The sequence below is a fragment of the Pleuronectes platessa genome, chromosome 14, assembly GCF_947347685.1.
Source record: "Pleuronectes platessa chromosome 14, fPlePla1.1, whole genome shotgun sequence".
NCBI lineage: Eukaryota > Metazoa > Chordata > Actinopteri > Pleuronectiformes > Pleuronectidae > Pleuronectes > Pleuronectes platessa.
This window is the reverse complement of record NC_070639.1, coordinates 11,181,908-11,203,379: the sequence shown is the minus strand read 5'-3', so window position 1 is coordinate 11,203,379 and position 21,472 is coordinate 11,181,908. Positions and strand designations below refer to the sequence as shown.

Here is a 21,472-nt window from a genome sequence, read left to right as displayed (position 1 = left end):
TGGGAATGCAGCGTGTCAGGAACACCTGGAGGGACTGAAACTGCACTGAGGCACACAACCAGTTTCAGACTCAAACTTACTGAAATCAAGACACAGGCTCCGTGGTTTCTGATATCAAAATAGAGTGATTTATTTGAGACACAGAATGACTTCAAAGTTTTGTCCTCGAAAACAGGTGAGTGCACCCCGGACCAGGGCTTCGAGAGAAACAGTAGCTGTCACAGCACTTATTCCATAACTGGGCTCCTTAGCATGCCAAGAAAAGGCCACCAACCCACAGCCCGATTCTCAGTCTGACACAGACAATAATGGCTCTCAGCAAACGAAAAACAACGAACCACCCATCAAACATCCAATTGTGACTGTAAAAAAAAAAAAAGGACAAAAATACAAGAAATAAATTGGCCCTTTACTAAATCTGAACATTTGCTGAACCAGCCAATACAAAAAGTGCCAACACTTCATGTTGTTTTGGCTGAAATAGACTGAAAGGTAGAAAAGGGACAAAAACAAAGGGAAATCCGAGTGATGGTGTGTTTGACATGTGCAGAGGGAGCTCGACTTACTGCGCGTGTGTGAAGCTCAGTGGGATTGAATAAGACCAATCATAGCATCTGTTTCTTCTTCTTTTACAAACAGTGGGATTTTACACTTGATCTCCACCTTCTGGTCCCCGTGGTAATGCTAAGAGCGATAGAGGGTCTCATAGGTAGGGTCTAGTTGTTGATTCTCTCATGTCCAGCTCTATATTAAACAATATCTCAATGCTTCAAACCACTGCTCGCTCCTGCACTGTTGACTGGATAGTTGACTGCGTGCAGTCAACTAAATAAGAGGCCTGTTTCTTCAGTGGCTTAACAGAGACAGAAGTCACCTGCCTTCACTGTGAAAACCCCGAAACAAAAGCCTGGATATGATTGGTCGAGTCGTGAATGACTGTATTAAAAGAAGCTGATGATGAGACATGCACTTCATTTAAAAAAGGTCTGGTTGCTGCGCATTAGCAGTAAAAGAAGTGTCGACTGTAGCATTAATGCACCGCTACAGGATGTCAATAAAGAGTACTGTGTATATATACATATATACACAGTATATAAGTCTGTGTATTAATCTAATTTACATATCTTTACATTCTTTAAATTTACATCCAAAAGGGAGAACACTTTGACTTTGTAAACCACACTTTTCACATCTTAAACACAACTGTTCTAATCTCGACCAAATTGAGCAGGTCATGTTCGGAGATTATTTCATGGCAGGTTCTTCCTGTTGTTGTTGACCTGATGTTAAACATGAGCTGAGAACTACCTTGTAGCGGCACATTCAACTTTGACTTTCAAACATCCTTCTGTGGAAAATAGACAAAGAAAATGCAAGAAGGACTCTTGAAACAAACTATTCTCTGCTGAGGAGAAGCTCAGCACCCTGTCGACAAGAAAATAGCAGTGCTTCAGTATCGATGTCACTTCTATCATGTCTCCAGTTTTCATTTGGACATGAAGTAACATTCGAAAAAAGGAATTGTAAAAAACAAAAACTTTCTTAAATGTTCTGCTTTTCGCAGCCAATCACGTGTCTCATTAACACCTCTCTTCCTGTAGAACTCATCTTTGCGTCTCCAACCCTTACAACCCGCTAACAGCTGGACCAGTGGCCCGGAGCGATCACAGCACTTCCTCATTAGAAACCTTTTAAAAATGCGGATGCCCCCAGGGATTTGGATTCAGACCAGTCTTGGGGATCTCTTCAACCCGCTGGCGTTGTCTCAAAACAGGCGTGTGGTAAAACACACTGCAACAGACAATAAAGGTGCAAGGAATTCAGTTGGTGTTGGCTCCTCAGAAGCTGGTGCGGTCATGTGGTTTTCCTCCCGTGAAGGTTTTGTTTCAGTCAACCTTAACGGCTCCTCTTGAGCAATGAGAGTTTTTGCTGATGTCAGAAGAAGGCAATCTGCTGCACGTTCCAGAATTCATCAAAGTCTCAGGTCGGCTATTTTCGGAGATCGAGAACACATACCTGGAAAGCAAAGACATGTGGTGGTGTTAATGATACACGTCAGCCATCACCAAGTGCTTGAACATTTTATAAGCAAGCTCCAAACTACATTACATTTAGCTGACGCTTTTATCCAAAGCGACTTACAATAAGTGCATTCAACCCCGAGGGTACAGACCCGGGACGGCAAGAATCAAGAAAGTACAATTTCCTCAAAATAAAGCAAAACTACAAAGTGCTATAAGTAAGTGCCATTTGAGTGCTACAAAATTGTTAGTTTCAAAAAGTTGTTAGTATTTTTTTTTTTTACTACATAAGATGAATTAAAAGTTGAGCAAACACAATTCATAATCACACAGGCTGTGGCTTACCGAGCCGTCTGATGCACTGGCTCCAACTTTGTCCCCGGTGCTGTTCCAGCAAACCTCGAAAATACCGCCAGTGCCCCTGTAGCTGTGCACCAAGGCTCCAGTCTGAAACAAGGTGACAAACAAATGTGTTACCACGCGATGAGTCTACTCGGTGGGTTACTGCATCGATCCCTCTGCGACGCTCACCGTGGTGTTCCAAATGTGGACACACTTATCGAAGGAGCCGCTGGCCAGGTGATTGCCGTCTGGGCTGAAGGCCACGCTGTAGACGGGCTCCTGGTGCTTGGTCAGTGTGTGAATACAAACGCCTCGCTCGACATCCCACAGTCGCACTGTCGAGTCAAAGGAGGCACTGTGGGAAAGACAAAAATGAAAAAATATGACATGAGACCAGAGCTAAGGATTCATAATCATCTGTTTTTGTGACAAGATGATCTGTTAAATATGTTTTGTTGGTGCCAGAGGTACAAGTCTGTGTTGTGTTAATAATTTGTGTGTTTTAGCACTTGAATGTCTGGTCAACATGCTCACATGTTAACATCTAATAAAAAATATCCTAGAAACAATGATAATCACCTTTTTGTTGAGGAGAAAAACTACACAACAGTCTAACACTTTAACCAGTGAAAATTAAAAATGTGTGAATTTTAATAAAAAAAAGAAGTGTCAATCTGTTTCAAACCAACACCTGTAATCAGACCCTGCTGAAAACAATGGAGTCTGACTTCAATCGACACATATGCTTCACAAAGCGAGTATAAATAGCCAGGGTTAATCTAAGGCTGGCAAGAAATGAAAGTGAAGAGACATTTTATGCAGAGCGCTAAACTGAAGTCAATTAAAAATGTATTGCACTCATACTGAACAACGATGGCATTTTTTAAAAATCCTGAAGTTCCATCCAGGCCGTTGCAATGATAGCAGTTTTATTTCCTTTGTGAATTATAGGCAGGTATGCTGGGTTGTCAGTAATGGCAGTGAGTTCCAGTGGTACTTGAACTAGAACATGCAAACACGCGTGCACATCTGGGTCAGGGTGTGAGGCTGCGAGCCACTGACATTTACCAGCATTGAGATTTTGCCTGAAACATGGTTTCTTCTGAATGCCAGACTTTGACAAGACTCTGCTTCCCAAACACACATTCAGACACGCATGTTGTTTTAGTCTGAGCACACAAAACCTGAACGTTTCTTTCAAAAGTGAGCGATGTGAGTGACTTCCCACCTGGCGAGCATGATGTTAGAGTTGGGGTTGTTTGTGCCGGGGCCTGTGGGACTCCACTTGATGGTGTAGATCTCTTTACTGTGAGCCTGGAGGTCGTGAACACAGGAATCCTGCTTCATACTCCAGATCTGAGCGTGAGGAACACAGCAACAACAAAATATAACGACTGAATACAAATCCCCACTCAGGCTTTATCTGTTTAACCTCCGAGGACTGGTCTCTTACCTTGAGCGTCATGTCATCTGAGCAGGAGGCGAGCAGCATCCCTGACGGATCCCACTTAATGGCATTAACTTCATTCTGCGTGGCATAAAAAACATTAGCATGAGGTAGTGAGCACAGCACTGTGTGAGAGAAGGTCAGAAGGTCAGCGTGGAAAAAGCTGTTTACCGTGTGGCCTTGGAAGGTTTTGAGGGGCCGGTCGCTGCCAAGTCGACAGACGTGGATGCACATGTCTGTGCTGCAGGAGGCAAAGGTGCTGTTGTTCTGCCAGTCGACATCCAGAGCTGGGGCTGAAGAATATTTCAATGAAAAAGTTATAATCATTAAAAAAGGTCATATTTATTATTATTACATCATATTTATACATCTCCATCAGCTGTGATTGTTGTGGATAGATAGAGAGATAGAGAGATAGAGAGATAGATACTTTATAAATCCCGTAGGTAATTCAGACAAGGTGTAGTGGATTTACCTGAGTGAAAGGGGAACTGCTGCTTGGCTTCTCCTGTGTGTGCATCCCAAATGATTGTCGTCTGGAAAATGAAAATGTGCATTTAAAGATTTCTTAACGCAACATAATAAAGATTGATAAATTAAAAGACTGAATGTATCATATTCATTAATATTTGTATGTGAATTTATTAACTTTTTCAATCACAAAATGAGCACATCTGCTGTTTATAAATTTAATATAAATATATTAACTAAACATCTAAGACCACAAGTACTAACAGGGTTCTCTCCCTCTGTCCCTAGTTTATACTGAGATAAATATTCACTAATAGAAGTGCAGTTTAAATGATAGTTTATGGATTCCAGAGAAATTATACGTTTCTGATTTACACCCTGGCGAGTGATCTAAAAAAAGTTAATTTCAAGCCCTAGGACTGGTACAGAAACAACCACCATGTGGATATTATTGTTGACAGACAAAAAACCATGCTTGGGGAGCTTTATAAAATACCTTATCTACGCCAGCACTGAGAATAGAGTTCCCCTTCTTGTTCCACTTGAGTGCAAATATGGGCCCTTTGTGCTGTCCCAAGGTGCTTGCCAGATTTCCTAAAGGATAAGAACCATAACCATTTATTTTAGAAAACATTCTTCAGAAGTTGAGGTTGCATTAATAACAATAACAATGATCCCATACTAATAACACAAGGAAGCAACGCTGTGCTAGAACGATGGAGGACATACCATCCTTCGTCCAGATCCTCGCAAATCCATCGTACGACCCAGTTGCCAGGAGAGTCCCGTCGCTCTGTCAGATGGAACGATAACAGATCTGTTACTTGAGCGTCTTCAGCATCAAAGTCTGCACATGGTACAAGTAAATAGAGTAGACATGGAGTGATGTTTGGGGACCTACATTCCAGTCTAGTGAGGTGACGTCCTTGTTGCTGGGGACATCCTGGCCCCCTTCTCGGATACAGTGGCGCAGCACCAGCTGGGTAGAGTTGGAGTTATTATTCTCGTCCAGGTTCCAGATCCTGGCGGTGGAGTCTCCCGAGCTGAAGACAATACCAACGCAGCAGGGGAGGGTCAAAAGATGGTTGCAACATAAGCTGCCTCATTTATCTTTCAAAATAAAAGCCAAAGCGGGCACACAATAAAGCATGACTCATCCGGCGATCTGTTTCAGCTCAGACAGACTCACCCTGAGGCCAGCAGATCGCTGACAGGGTTCCAAGCGCAGATGAACACTTCGGACTCGTGGCCTCGGAGCACTGTGGCTTTACTGGCTGGTATCGCAACATCCATATCCATCTCCATGGGCTCGCTGTGGTTATCTGAGAAGGGCCGACGCAAACAGATGGACAGATACATATGCACATATTAATAGATGCATCAGCACACACATGCCAGCACATATATGCCCACAATTGTCAGCAAGCTTAGTGGTAGTATTAATATACTGCTGATAGAATTATCTCTAATAAATATTATTTATCGCCTAATGTTAAGGGGGGTGGGGTGTTGCATTTAAACAAAAGAGTCGGATCAAAAAAAATCAATAATGTGTTTTTGCTGGTATAAGCCAGAGCTATTTTTATATATCTAAGTCTGAGAGACTGACCCAGTTGGCAGGCACACAATTATCACAGTATAATGAGAACCCAGTCGCAGTGATGTAGGCACTGCTTAAAACAGGGGGGGGGAACTCAAAACCTTTTATTAAAAACTCCTGTGAAAACCATACAGATGATAAAAGTTCATATAGTTTTCTGAATAAATCTTTGATTAGAGGATTAGAGGTCAACATTGACTTATTCGGCATAAAGAGTCTGGATTAAAACTCTGCCATTACCATGATAGTGTGGGTGATAAATAAACAAAATATGGTGTCTAATAAGAAGAAGATATATTTTACATTATTATCGTCATTATATATTTAAATCCAAACATGGAATACAGACTGGTCAATCTTTGGAAAGGTATACTGAATTCTGTGTTTTTACCTCCACATACTAATACATTTTTTTGAATAGAGCTTTAAACCTAAAACAGGGCCAGCTGGCAAAGTTCTCCGTCAGGCACTTGAGAACTCCAGAATAGCACGGACATCAAAACTAAAACATAGTGGAGTGAATGTAGCCAGAACCATAACTACTTCATAGATAATGTTAGTACCTACTACTACTGAGACACCTGTATTTATTCAACTTACTCATGATGTGAGTTCCATTCTCCTCCCCATTGAAGGTGGCTTCTCCATTCTTTGGTGCATTACACTGGATTCCAGAGGTCGAAGCAGTCATGACACCAGCCGCCTTCTGCTGGGCCAACTTGTCGCGGAATGCCTGCTGTCGTGTCTGCACCACATCTGGCATCACAGCGTCGATGAGCGACAGCGACTCGATCGGTCGACCGTCAAAGACTGTGCCATCCTGTCAGAGCAGCAGTCACAAATAAGACATCATGAGGCAATATTTAAATTGTGACTCGTCTATAGTCTTTCTTCATAATAATCGCTATTTAGACAAGTTGAGTAAGGCTTTCCAACTGCTGTTCCTTACAAACATTCTTCAGTGTTTCTCTCAGGAGTAGGGAAAGAGGGGAAAAACTCATAAAAACATTGTTGGGAGTCAATAAAAGCCGATTCCTCACCTCATTGATGCTGATCTCTGCCTCTACATACTGAAGCCCTTTCTGCAGGATGGAGATGAGGGCTGCAGGGGGCACTAGTGTTCCATTGATGTTCGACTGGCTAATGTGGCTCTCAATGCCGAAGGTGAATGCTGAGTGGGAGAAACCTGAAAACAAAACACACCATTCACATCCATTAATGGGCGAGTGCCAAGCACAAGATGTGCACAAACACAGCACAAATATTCAAAGAAAAGTCTTGTCTGATCCAAACAAAGCCAACAGTAATTGAATACATAACCCCAATGGCGTAACAAGTATGACATTTGAGAGTATAATAAGGCATGCCAATGTCAATGTTGACCTCTAGGCTGCTTGTAGCTTGTATTCTGTCAGATGGCCTCAGATGCTGATCTAAAACCAGTAATAAAAACGCTGCGACTCGAATTTGATCCGTGATCAGAATCTTATCAAAGAGTGCATAACAGGTTGACATCAAGGTTAATGCTCTGTGCAGCCACATTACATGCGGTTTATTTCGATCCACTATGTGATAAGAAAAACATCTCCTGACGCACGTAGGCATCATGCTTGAATGCTTTGCCTTTAGAAATACATGATAATTGCATTTTCTAGTCAATGACCAAATAAATGTGCTTTGACAGCAAAAACCTTGCAATGCTGAAAAATATCAGCAATAGATGTTTCAAGCCTAAGTTGATCAATTCCTTTTTAGGGGTATATTACTGTTTAGTTAGACAAACCTGATTCTTGGAGGTATCTGTAGACCAAGAAGTTCACTTCGTCGCTGGTAATACTCATCTTAGCCCAATGACAGGGAGTAGATATGTTGTAAGGCTGGGCTCACTCCTGAAAATGAAATCAAACATTTAGTTTTAATTCAGACTTCAAACTGAAGTCTTGCATAAGACATTTTAAGCCACTCGAAAAAATTATTTCTCTCTCATATCCCCAAAAAATAAACACAAATGTTGCAGCCAGCAGAAATCAGCCTGGGCTTTTGTTCAGTGACAGTTGTGAGCCAATATATTTTAATACACACCCACACACAGAGGACAGTGCTGTTTTCTAGCCTCTCTTACAACATGCTCACTCTTGTTCTGCTCATTGCTGCATGATTCCTTCCTTTGACAATGTCTCAATGGCTAGGTCAGTTAACCTGTGGATCCACAAACTGAATTAAAGTATTTCCCCCTTCTTATTCTGGTCTAATGGGAGTATCTATATCCATTTGGCATCTACTGAGAACTGACTGGTGCTTCCCATTAGTGACCAAGCTAACTATCTAGATGTAAAAGAGTCCTGATAAAGCTGTAAGGATATTAAATGCCAGTCTTGTGCCCATCTACTAAATTACAGAGGAGACAGAGGGGCTAATTATTCCTAGCAGCCGACCTGAACCTCCATTTCAGAGTTATTTTCAACAAATCTGAAATGTTTAACAGAGCTTATGAAAAATATTTCAATTGAGACCATTTCAAAACTAAAGGGGGGCCGGAGAAACAAAAACGCAATTGCATTTTAAATTGCATCAAGTTTTTTTGTCCTCAGGCAGACGAATACTGTGAGAATATTAAGAGGGTTTATAATTTCCCACTCATTCAAGCATGCACTTCTCTAGAGAAGGGTTAATTGAGCTGTAATGATATTAATTATATACCCACAAATAAGATGTAAACATACACAAATGCACAGCAAAAACAATGAGCGTGAGAGCTGTCTGTGTAGTACTAGGAAAATACGGAAAAAACTGCAACCTGAAAATGAGTCATGGCTTAAAAGTAGAGAGCCATTTCCTGCTCTCCCACTGGGAGATAAAGGGACAGACATTTTGCTGAAAATAAGAATAGAAATGGAGGGGGGTGGTGTCAGGTATGAGGACTGCATGGCTGTCCAACTTTCATTCCAAACACTGTCCGGGCCCACTCAAGTTTCCTTTTGGTAGCGTAGCAACGAGAGTGATCGAGAAAAATAGACAGAGAATGGCGTTGTCCCAATTACCAGTGGGCATGCAGCCAGAGGGCTTGAACATGTTACTCAACATGAATTATTCACTTTCACCTTGGTATATTCTTTCTTTCTTTATTGTACTACAGCTGAAGTACGGAGGGTTTACTGACACAAAAAACTGCTTCGGTTAAATTGCACCTGGTGTAGAAGAAACCACTGCAACCAATGCTAGAGGGACATTTACTAAAAGTAAAAATACTGGTTGAATCTCAATTTTCCCTCTATCACTTACATCAACAAACAGATACCATCTGTACTGGACTCACGAGGCAAGGACTCTTTGTGACCTTCTTCCAAAAACAAAACAAAGCTAGTCTATCTTTGCAATTGTGCCCTGCTTTGACCGCTTATACCATGTTTCTCTTTAGCTTATTAGCTTACATATGGGACTAGGAAGGGCTAGCCACATCAAAGCAAGGCCGCGCTGCACCCAAGGCCACTACAGATACATACCAAACAACTGGAAAAATAATTAGCAGGGAGCCTGGAGGGGCTCGGGTCCCATCGGGGCAGGGCAGAGGCACAATCCCTCTACTGGGCCCATGATGGCACCATCACCAGTTCCCCTGGTATCAGAGTCTCCTTTGAACAAACAATTTGTCATCTAGGAAAGGAGACATGTATCTAATGAAGTGATAAGAGGGGAGGGGGGGGGGCTACTTCTTTTAAGACCACTACAACAAAAAACACTGTTTTCAAAGCACGGATTAACCAAAGGTGGGAGGTGCATACAGTAGACATAATGTTGACACCACACATGCTGTAATGTGGTTATTATGATTATGGGATACTGTAGCCTTAAAATACAATGGGAATTTGCACTAAACACCCTACACCCTCCTGAAATTATTTGGCTGTTTGACATTTTCCTATTGTTGTGAACACGTCTGACCCAGAAAATCTCCTGCCGCATTCTTCATTATATTCGGAAGGCAGACTACAGAGAATGTGTAGACCCTAATGTCTACTGTACTATGCATGTTACAGGAGTTTTCCACTACAGGGCACAACACACGCAACGTAAAGTTTTGCATTTTGTAGATAAAAAATATGGAGACACCGGAGGTCATGCACTGTCCCTACCCGTCATGTGTCTATGGCATATGGCCTAAAGTGCACAACCAACGCACCAAGTGGACACAGGGATACATGAAGCGACCATGATGCATGCAGGTAGTTAAAAGCAAGTACGGCAACATTAACTAAACATACAGTTATCTAAGAATTCCTGAAAGCATTTACACAACACATATTTAAGAACAACTTAAGGACAAAATTATCTCACGGTTAAAAAGTTGCGACACACACAGACGACACCGACAAAGATGTCAAGTGAAGTTGTGGGGATAAGAGCCAACACCTAGTGTGTTGTAAAGAAAACCACGTGATCTCAACAGCAGAGTTAAAACGTCGCTTCCTGCCTCTGCCTGCTGCACAGCTCGCCTGAATGATGCGGAGGAGTTGTTGCTGTTGTGAATGTGTCTGCACGGAGAACCTCCCACTCCTTTATCTGTGTGTGAAAGGGAAACTGGGTAAACTCTGTGGCCAATTCTCTGGATTCTACCCACATGTCAAGTCTGAAAACACCTAAAAGCACCAGAGCACAATCAAAATACTGTACATTTATAATAGTGTTAACAAACAATCGGATGTTTTAAAAGACAGGCTATAGACAGGAAAAGAGAAATGTAAACCCAAAATTGCAAATGATGAGAACCCCCCCGAGGTCATCAAGCTAGCATCGAGTTGTTTTTAAGACGTTTATTGCAACCATAGAGAATATAAATTACACAGCTTACCAAGCCACCTACGTGCGTTAGGCCAAAGGATGTGGTCGATGCAGAAGAACAATAAAATCCTTCATAATTTAAGGCCCTGTCAACACTGCACATGTCAGCTGCATTTTCAGTCTTCCACCTCAACCACGACTGACAAATGTATCGGAATCAAATCTGTCAACTAAGCAAAGTACCAATTCACTCTTTGCTTACGCAATTGACACCCAAAGCAAAAGCTTGTGCTGTAAGCTGGCTGCACTGCCGTGAATTAACTGACAGCAGCTCTTAAAGACAAGTACTATTAATTCCCATTTAAACCATTTTAAAATTCATTCCTCTTGAGTATGATTACCTTACCAATGTAAATATGCAAAAATGATATCTATCACTGAGCAATGTATGATTAACCATCTTAAAAAAAACACAACCAATATGAACTTCAAAATCCAACACTGATGAAAGAGAGCAATGCTGCTACGGTGCTCTACTAGCATGTGTAAGAAAAGACCGGGTATGATTATTCATTTTTTTAAATATCTGAGTTGAAGCCAAGCCACACATTTCACAGGTTTGTGCACGCTCCAGGGGTAACATGACAACACTTTTAAACCCTGCACAAATTTAGCTTTGATTAAGGAAGAGAGATAATTTACAGTAAATAAAAAAAAAATTGGTTTAGAAACACACTTGACCCTTGGGCTTGTACACTGCAGCTATATGTTTTAAATACTTCACTTGGTCTAATGTATCTTAACTAAATCGAGACAACCCTGGCATCCTCTCCCCTCTGCACACACACAAACAGAATAGGTTACAATCATGACCAACTTCAGCTCTATATGCAAATAAAACACTTTCTTTAAAAACATAACAATTTCAGTGCAGAAGTTACAGAGAACACAACAAGACACAAAACAGAACCATCCAACTCCTACACATGCAGGTTGGAAAAGCACAATGTTAAAAACCAGCATACCAGGGAGCCCATTTTCTCCTGAATGGTCACCTCCTGACAGATGTGCAAACAAGACCTGGAAACAGCAGCCATTTTCTCTTGAACTGATCTGCTGAGTAAAAACCGGCCTCTGAAGCTTCTGGTTGGGCTGCAGTCCTGGGGGGGGGGATTTGAGTGGGGGAGGGGAATCAATGAGAGGTGGTGGTGGTAGTGGTGGTGAAATGGGAGCAGGGTGATAAATAATGATCCCCAAACAGGTAATCACAACAACCATTTGAGCGTTATTCTTTGCCTCTCTCAATGAGTCACTTAGCGGCGGCCGATGTAGGTCGGCGGCGGTGGGGGATGGTAGATCAGCACCTGTGGGGGATGGTAGACCTCAAGTCTCCTGGGGGAACACTTCTCCCACGCTTCCTATGGGCGGCTACATTTCCAATGTTTACCAGGGGTGGCCGCCTGTGCGCGGGGAGAAACGACACAAGTGTGCGTGGTTTCATTCAGACCAGCGACTCCACCCACTGACTGCCACTCCAAGTAGAGAGGAAGCGCTCGTAGAGGAATAAATAGCCTACTGAGGTAGAAACTGGGTCTGCAGACAGTCGACTCTCAATAGCACATGGCTGATCACCCATGGAACCACGAGGGCCAACCTAATGGTTCTTCCAGCAGCTAACAATCAGCAAGGTCATCAGGGTAACACATTGCTACAACTGCAGCAACTGATACTGACAACATGTCTTCATGCTATGGTCCTCATACAAACTATAACAGGGGAAAAATCTTTGAAATGCGCCTTGACAGATCTGCTATAATCTAAACGTACGGTGTGTTTATTCGTCTTTCTCTCAAGAGAGTTGCACATTCACATGTGCCGCCACCATCACTTATATTTTCTCCCCAGGGACTGAATGGGGGTTGGTGACAGACAGCGAGGATCACCAGAAAGATTCATCATGATGTCTGCTAATGGGAAGCGCAAGGACCTATGATCCACTCTCATGCTGAACCCATTAGAATCAAATAAAAACGACAACTCCCACTTGTCCATTGTTGTCATTCAGTATTCTCAATAGAGACAAAATTACAGCAGTCTTACATTGCTCAAACAAGATTGACCCCATGGCTTTTTCCCCTATTGATGTGGACGAACAAAAATCCCTATCCATTATATTGATGACCAGAAGTAAACAGTAGAGGACACTGTATAGACGCTGTCAAGACTCAAGTGAAATTGTAAGAGTTTTATAGCAGAAATCTGCAAAAACTATAGGTGGGGAAAATTTGATATTTTACAAAGCTTCACCACAGAAGGAAAATAATAACTAACAAGGCACAGTGTGACCATGGCATCTTTTAAGCCTTATATTTAATATAATCATCAATCCAACTGGACCTACTGGACAAAATCCTCATCCTGTAGCAACATTTTGAATCAACATAGATCATAAACAGATCTGAATCACAGATGTTGCAGTGTGGATCCAAATGAAAAAAGAGTCAACACTGGAAGAGTTACTTTGGATATTTGGGCATAGACAATATTGTTATGAAATTAGGAGGATTTGATGCATAATATCATTACGATTTAATTTGCCTTAAAAACATTATTAATAGTAACCAGGTTATTGCATGTCAACACCTGGTGGTTTAACACGAGCATGTAAGCACACAAATGACCAGGCACTGGAGGGGCTGTATATGCCTGTGCGGGGGTTGGTAAATACTAAAGTAAATACTCTGTGTGGAGGAGACTGTGGGAATTAAATAATACAGCAGAGGAATACACCTTCAGTACTCTGACCTTGCATTCATCAATGCATATATCCTGCCGATAAGGTAAAAGGCAGCTCTTTGTTAACCATCAAGCACACTGAACACGTTATCTTTTTCAAAAGACATGTTATCTTTTGAAAAGACACGTTATCTTTTGAAAAGACATGTTATCTTGTGCAACACAAAATTCAGCAGGCACATTTGTAAAATCTAGACCAGCGCATTCTGGTTATCTTTACATTGTATGATAAAGAGCCACACATTCCCGAGTATTGCATCTGAAATTTAGACTAAATGATCGATACATTTGATCAAAAACAACAAATTGGATAATGAAGAGAACTGACAGCCTTTAACTGTGTGACTGTTGATGGGACCATTATTTCCACTACTGACAGGAAATGAAACTATTACATCATTATGGGAACATACAGTATATGTCTAAACAAGCTTTTACGTAACACTGTTTTACTGAAAAAAGAAAAGACTGTACCATTTGAACCATTTTTATCAGTAGCGTAAATAAATGTAGATATCTACATTCATTCAGTAGAAACACACGGCAACAACATAAAAGGGCCTCAGCCGGGAAATTGTCGTTTTTCTCCAGCGAGATGAGAAGTGCACGAATAAGCTGTAAACACAGCGGCAAACCAGTGTGGGCAATACAAGTGTTGCCATGGTGACCAGAAGATCTTGCTTCTCTGTCAACAGCTGCTCATGCCACCCTGAATACCCCCCCCCCCCACTCTTGTGGAGCTTTCCTTCCATCTGACATCAGGGTCAAACAAACAAAGCAGACAAGTGAGCTGAAATTCGGATCTTCATTCCAAGCCATCTCTTGACTTATCCCTTACTGCGCATTAACACAGTACGACATTAACAACTACACATCAGAGATCGCCCTTTGTAGCATGCGTGTGTGTGTTCTCTAAACAGCGTATATCCTGCTGAGCCACCCATCACTCACACAGAAGGACGTTTTGGAAATGTTTTTAATTTCTTGTTGTAAATAGGTCAGAAATTGGAGTGCAAAAACCTCTGATGTATGTAGAGAATGTTTAACTCTGCATTGGTGTTTAGATCGTGAAACACACACCGCTGTTAACATCAATACCAGATTTATAATTTACATACATTTAATTCTTCCGTGGAACCATTAGTGGCCTCACTCAATGACGACACATAATGTAGTCTTATCAGGAGGCAATATATACACCATTAATCTCCTGTAATAAAAACTGACCTTGTAATGTTTCACAAGGTACTGATACAGGAAGACTAAACACACACGTAAAATAAATTATGCATAGACTCGGTTTAATTATACTCCCATGTAGATAAACTGTCGAATGATAAACCTTTCTATGCACTACCTGAATTTCATGGGCATATTAACTTTGTCCAAAAGTCATGCTCGTCTTTTTGTACATGTTGACAACAGGGAGGACCCAGTGTTTGGGTTTGGTACACTGTTGACAAGGATTAGGTAATTACAAACCACGCAGAGGGTAAACTTGAGACTTTCCCTGGCATTCTGCAGATGGCAGTTTTGTTTCCGGAGCAGTGGGATCAGAGCCACAATTCATGGTTTTACTCAACACCATATTCCTCTCCCTGGCTGTCTGGACAAAGCTTTAGACAGAAAACCAATGGGTATATTCAATACAGAACTAAGCCTGAATGAGTATGAAGAAGAGATTGTTCAATATTGTGATGATGGTAAATAATTAAGTCTGCATATACAGCCCCTCTGTCTTACTCAGGCACCGTGCAAGCAAACCTCACAGTCACCACCAAAATGACAGCAATTAATCTGAGGGTATAGCTGACAGCTAGCTGGAGCTTCATCTAAGTAGCCACATGGTGTGAGTGCATTGCCTGTGCATCTCGGGCTCCATCTGATAAGTTAGATCTATCTGACACTCGCATGCCAAGTGTGTGAATGCAGGGTTTACCCTCAGGCTATGTCCACACTAATTTAAAATGAAACGATCTCAATCCAGACAAACATTTTAGCTCCACATCAGAATTAATCTCTGTCCATACTGACAGCCATGAAACCACATATCACATGACACATTCACGTACACTTGGCTTGTATGTGCGGGTTAAACAGGAAGAAGACTGTGTGGTCTGCAGTTGGTTTCCTAGATGTAGAAAATAAAACTAAGATTCATCGTGACTTACAGGATCTAATCAGGAAGCAAATGTGTATCTGCATCTGTTTCCAAGTCTTTGTTTCTACCTGTCCAGAATTAAACACAACCATGGGGGGTTTCAAACTATATTAAATAAAAAATTGTGCAGAAAAAAAAATGCCAGCAGAGTCACGACAGTGTATAAACTCAATAATATCTCTGAAGAAGAGAGGAAAATGTCAATAAACTAAATAATATACCTGACATGAAAACACTGTGTGATGTTGAATAAAGAACACAGACATCAGTCACTATCAGTCATCTCCTCCCTCCTCTTCACTCTGCTGCTGAGGACTGATCTTCTGCAGGTTATGCTACTAGAGAGAAGGTGACTGCTGACTTAGTCTGTAACTAATAATTAATAAAGATCTCACAAATTTGAAGGTGTGTGGCAAATAAAACCAGCAGCCTCCATACAGACTGATCTAATTTGAGCTTGTAACAATTCACCTTTAGCGCAATAAACACCCAGTGATGGTGTGAAAAGGAAAGGTTAAATATAACTGTTCTCTGCTGGATTGTTTTGTTATATTTGCAGAGCTACAAGTGAAGTTGAATCAGCTCAGGTAAAATATTCACTTCTTACTGGTCTCTACTGCCACCTCTGTGCTGTCCACTGAGTGTGTGTGTTTGAGAAAAAAAAGCTGCAGCTCGACCATAAAGGACAGGAAAATAGTGGTATTAAAAACCAAGTGGCGGACGTGACCAACCTACGCAGCTACAGCAAAAGAAAATATGGTTGATTTAATGATTTTCTTCCTGATCTTTTGCGGCTGAATCAGCAGGGAATGAAAAAATACTTGGGGGGGGGGAGAGAGAGAGAAAGACACTATCCTCGTTGGTGGAATGGCTCTCTAGCACATGCTTGCACAGCTTCCTGAACACTCATCCTCCAGCATTATTAGTGCCCCCGAAACATTTTTTTCTGTCTTTGTTACAAATTAAAGTCCAACTGCGGAGAAACACTAGAACGATGGCCACATAGAGTGTAGTCTCTCTCTGCTTTACTTGGAAATGAGATTACCTGTTTGTACTAACAGACCGACCTTTGAGAAAAAAGGGTTTGTCCATTGACAGAGCATGATGCGACACAGATGTTTGCTAAAAGCAGCAAACATATTCTATTTAATACAAAGAAGGCTAGTGACTCATTAGCCAGTGTGATGGGTTCAGACACAATACACATAGAAACTGATTACCTGCTAGCCACTGAAACAGTTGGATGTTTGACACAACTTTGAATAACGGCATTTGACTTTGTCCCACTTGTTTTATTTGAATGCTCTCAAGGACATGGTTAACGCACAGCAGACACAAGTTCACACAATGATAAACAGAGCAAACCAAAATCCAAAGCGAAATCCAAATAAATAACTACAGCCTTGGACTAGCCAGTACTTGTATGGGCGTCATTTCAGAGTAACCACTAGTCTGTGAGCTGGCAGATAGCCCATGAAGACAGCATGGAGAGAATGGTTCACCTCCCCCCATGGCCTATCATAAATAAATACCGCTACAGAAATATTTGGACAGCTCCAAACAGAGCTTTGCAGCACCACAGGGCTGCCATGGGCTTTCTCTGGGACTTCCTTGCCCTACTTATGAGCATGGGATACATTTCTGTTTTGAACACAGTCTGACACAATGTACCACGGATTAGCCGTTTTCTCTTCAGTGCATCAGTTCACCAAGGCCACAGTGGTCACATTTGCTTGACTAAATACAGGGAACAAAGTAAGTGAAATGCAAAACATTTTTAATCTTTAGGCTCGGAGCTTCAGCAACTTTCAACTTTAAAATAAAAGTATGGGTACAAAATTATATTTCTAGAATCACCTTTAATTTGAGTAGGCTTTGTAAAAACTGCTTTGAACTTTCAACACCCACTGTCTCTAACTGTAGCGATTCAAAAGTAATTCCACAGATACACATTAAGTCAAACAAAAATAATAATTGAAATATTGAGTGGAAAATCGGTTGCAGTCAATGACCGTCTGGAGTTCAACTCACAGACGTCATCAAACACTTTCTATCTTAACTGGTGATGTATCTGCCAGAGCTTCCCACCAGCCATCTTCAGCTTAATATGGTTTTCAACACGAGAAATACAGCTCAGTCAGACTGAGATCAGGTGACAGGTTGAGGATATTCTACCTTAGAAAGCTCTTTGGTCGCTTTGACCAGATGTTTAGGATCTTTGTCCTGTCTGCTGAAATATGAGCCATCATCCACAGAGTTTTTTATGTATTTGACTAAATCCGAGCACATCATATTCCCCTAACTAGCTCAACATTCATCCCGTTGCTTCCATTAGCAGTGAAATCATAGATGCCAGTTTTCTATTTCCATTAGAAGTCTTATATCTGCCCGAGGCTTAACAGGATCATCACTTTATTTTACCATAATATTAATAGAGATTGTTTAAAGTCCACAGAACTTTGTTTCTTTTGGATGTTTTTGAGATGGTTATTAAGTCTTGTGGGGTTATTCGTGACATTTCAAATGATTTTCTAACCCTCTTCTGTCTATCAGATGGTTTCAGTTTAAAATTTTCCTTTACACACCAGATAGATCTTTACTTTTAACCTCATTTTCAGTTGTATGGTCACAGCTTCACTCGTGTTGACATTAAGCTCTACTTGATCTATATGTAAACTCTCTGTTCATGTGAGCTTTTGGGGATTTAACCATTGACACAATGTGTCAATGTGGCTCAAGAAACTTAATTTAGTTCTCAAAAGTCCAATTATATTTGAACCCTGCTATTATGCGTTAAAGGGCCACATGTCCATCACGATTCTTTTAATATTGATGTAAACCTACTCAAATTAAAACTGAGACTAAATGTAGTATCAATCGTTTAATGTCCTATTAAATGTGTTGAAGCTCAGAGCCTGGAGGATTACAAAATCATAGATTGTATCTAAAGACGGATGACATGAAGGATCCCAAAAAGTGAAACCAAAACATCTTCATCGCCCCCAGGTTGCTGGCTGCAGTATAGGCCATAAGCCATGTCGGCTTCGTGTAAGCAGATGGGACATGGGCTTAACTAAAAAGTCAAATTACATGAACATTTAATTTTTTGCAAAGATGGTTACTGTCCTTTTTGGTAGTTCTTACTTACATTGCATAGTTCACATTGCACAGTGTAAGGACGTGGAATGAGAAGAGAAAGTGAATTATAATCAACTAGCTAAAATTAAGTGAGATTACTATTTTCTGTTGATTTTCACTCTGGCCAGCGTGCTGTGCACCAACCCACTAAAAATCATAGCAGAAACACTGAGGTCACTTATTTTCTTTTCAGACCTGAGAAAACAGAGCATTGAAAAACATATAAGATGTATTTCTTTCTCAAATCCTGTCACTGAAAACAGAGGAAGGCCTGTTGGTTAACTACATTATTCATTTATGCCCTCTGAAGACTGAGTACAAAGGTAACCAGCTACTGAAACACCAAAACAACGACACATACAGCTATCAATAGAGTTAGTTAAGAATTTAGTCACTGAAAATAACATTTAAAGACCAATACATGGAAACTTAAATGTTGTCTGAAACGTGTACTTAAGACATCATAAAACTGCTTTTGTTCTTGTAATGGGCAGCACTAAACCTATTATTGTAACGACTGCAATTACGGTTCACTGGCAGCTCTCACCTCTGGTGACAAAACTGGTAAACATCATGCTCTTTAGGCAACACAATATGATTGAATCTAATAACACTACTCTGGCGGGAATATCTATCATATATGAAAACAAGGAATCGCGAATAAGTAAGGTAGAAGTTATTAAGTAGTACAGAATATCTGTAGAATCTCGGAGGCAATGACATTAGTTAAGAGTTTAAAGTGCCACCTAGCTCATGTCTGCAGGCTTACTTTGTGAAATATAAACAGAAAAGGTCGCAGCAGCAACCAAAATGTCAAATCAAGTCCAATCCCCATCTGCTAACACAGGATTTCTTTAATGCATTTCCCTTGTCGCTGAAATGCTTCAATACCTGCACGAGCTAAAGCAACACTGACTGGTTGCTGTGAACAATCAGTCAGTAGGCCAACAAGAAAGGGGGACATCACTTATTATTTGGGCCACTGACATACAACCAGGCCAAAACAGCAGTGGGAGAGCAGCGTGTTCGAGCTGTTGTTTCCCTCTGAATCCTTCTTGTGTCTCGCTGTAATAGCAATGACGAACACTTTGATGCTCAAGTTGCCAGACGAGACATCTTAACTGTGTCTGTACTGTATCCTATTACTCCATTAACTACTGAGAAAAGCCAGGGCTGCTACATGGAAAATAAGAATTCATGAGTCACACAACATGTATTAATCTCTTCATTAAAAGTGTCCTCACGCGGAATGTGTTACAGATTTGTGTAGATATTGGTGTGTGCTGAATTTACAGCCAGTTGCAGCTCAGGAAACAGCATTAACACTGTAGTTATACAGTAACATGAACTGTCCTTTGACTACTGGTGGCATAGTAGTACAGTTGGACGTCTCTCCCCTCCCCCACTCATGTGCTTCCTAAGTCTGCAAGGGGATATAAATATGTATATCGTCCATATTTCAGCTTCAGGGAAAATGCCTCAAACCGCACAACATGCTGGTGCTTTCATTGTTGTGGTGCATTGTTTTAACAAAGAGAAAAACTAGATTCACCAAGTATTGACGAAAACGGGGACAACCTCGAAGCTGTTAAACTTCCAATTGTATTCCTGCGAAACAGTCACACAGCTTTGGCTGCGAGGGAAAATAAATCAGGGCGAGGAGAAAAGTGCTAAGATCAAAAGGAGAGCATATTAAAAGGCACAAGCGGGAGACATTTCAACACACGTGTGAGACGGCGGGGGACGAGGCTGAGCCGGCAAACCTCCACAACCTCCACAACCAACGGGTCGATCCAACGACAACGAACAAGTCCGTTCAATCTCCCCGAACCGAACACACAAACATGCATCTTTGCAGAGAGGCGCCGGTCGACTTTTTAAATTAACTCACCTTCTCTTGCGTAGTGCGAGTGAACTCGTGGTGTCCGCCGCCACCTCTTCCTCTTCCCACGGGGGAGAGAAAAACCTCCAACTTCGAGCCGGTTAGGCGAGCGACGACTTTCCTCCTGTTTTGCTCCCCGTCATATTTCAAGTTCCGACCGCCGCCGTGGGTGAACACTCCGCCGCCGCCGACTAACGTAAAGCGTCGCCCCCCCCTCCGGAAGGCTCCCTGGCAACCGGCGTGTAGAAGTTGTGAGTTCGAGATGGGGGTGGGGGGGGGGGGTTGTTTATTTTTATTTTTTTCAAAAAGTTACAAAAATAAAAAAAAATGGAAGGGGAGGGGAAAGGGAAATGCGTTGAGTTTCTGCGGCTCGGGCTGCGGGCGACTCTGGTGGAGTTTCCCCGTTCAGCGGGGGGAGGGCGGCAGGAGAGAGACGTAGACGGAGAATAGGAAAAAGAGAGAGAGAGAGTAGGGGGAGGGGGGTGAAGGCTAACTGACCTTAAACCTGAATATAACCAACATAAACACGACTGATCAAGCTAATGATGAAACACACTGTCCGTTAGCCCCCGTCTGTCACTACGTTAACTGAACAGATTCAAAAAGAACACGCTAGCGTCCACACTGTTAGCATACAGTAGCTTAGCCGCCTAGCTTAACCCGGCTGGTATTAACGCAAAGTTAGCGCATGAAGACTATATTGTAAGTGGTGTCTGAGCTGGATCAGTAGCAGGAGGGGGGGGGGGCTCCGCATGGTGCGTGTATCTGCCGCGCGCTCTCCCCTCCCCCACACCGGCTCTCCTCCAGCTCCTTTTCGCCTGGCGGGTCACACCGC

General features: G+C 41.8%; 1 protein-coding gene across 3 annotated transcripts; it reads right to left on the bottom strand.

Moving 5' to 3' along the window:
• Nucleotides 1-105: 105 nt before the first annotated feature.
• On the bottom strand, nucleotides 106-21,426 carry tbl1x (transducin beta like 1 X-linked). Of its 3 annotated transcripts, XM_053439470.1 has the most exons (16): nucleotides 10,731-10,869; nucleotides 10,217-10,441; nucleotides 7,665-7,770; nucleotides 6,922-7,067; nucleotides 6,482-6,701; nucleotides 5,471-5,603; nucleotides 5,183-5,324; nucleotides 5,011-5,074; nucleotides 4,778-4,875; nucleotides 4,286-4,346; nucleotides 3,982-4,103; nucleotides 3,817-3,891; nucleotides 3,592-3,719; nucleotides 2,553-2,718; nucleotides 2,367-2,468; nucleotides 106-2,016 (listed from the first exon to the last, which is right to left on the bottom strand). In XM_053439470.1, the coding sequence occupies exons 3-16, from the start codon at nucleotides 7,720-7,722 to the stop codon at nucleotides 1,990-1,992; spliced, it is 1,542 nt and encodes a 513-aa protein (XP_053295445.1). In that variant the 5' UTR covers nucleotides 7,723-7,770; nucleotides 10,217-10,441; nucleotides 10,731-10,869; the 3' UTR covers nucleotides 106-1,989. The 3 variants fall into 3 exon arrangements, with proteins under 3 accessions (XP_053295445.1, XP_053295444.1, XP_053295446.1); XM_053439469.1 differs by lacking the exons at nucleotides 10,217-10,441; nucleotides 10,731-10,869 and adding an exon at nucleotides 20,647-21,426; XM_053439471.1 differs by lacking the exon at nucleotides 10,217-10,441.
• Nucleotides 21,427-21,472: the final 46 nt, after the last annotated feature.

What these genes read in the sequence shown, in the direction of transcription:
- tbl1x (XM_053439469.1), bottom strand. Translation starts at nt 7,722, where the DNA reads ATGAGTATTACCAGCGACGAAGTGAACTTCTTGGTCTACAGATACCTC. An exon ending in AGCGATCTGCTGGCCTCAGG is followed by an intron (nt 5,325 to 5,470) that starts GTGAGTCTGTCT and finishes TATTGTCTTCAG; the next exon opens with CTCGGGAGACTCCACCGCCA. An exon ending in TCTAACATCATGCTCGCCAG is followed by an intron (nt 2,719 to 3,591) that starts GTGGGAAGTCAC and finishes TCTTTCCCACAG; the next exon opens with TGCCTCCTTTGACTCGACAG.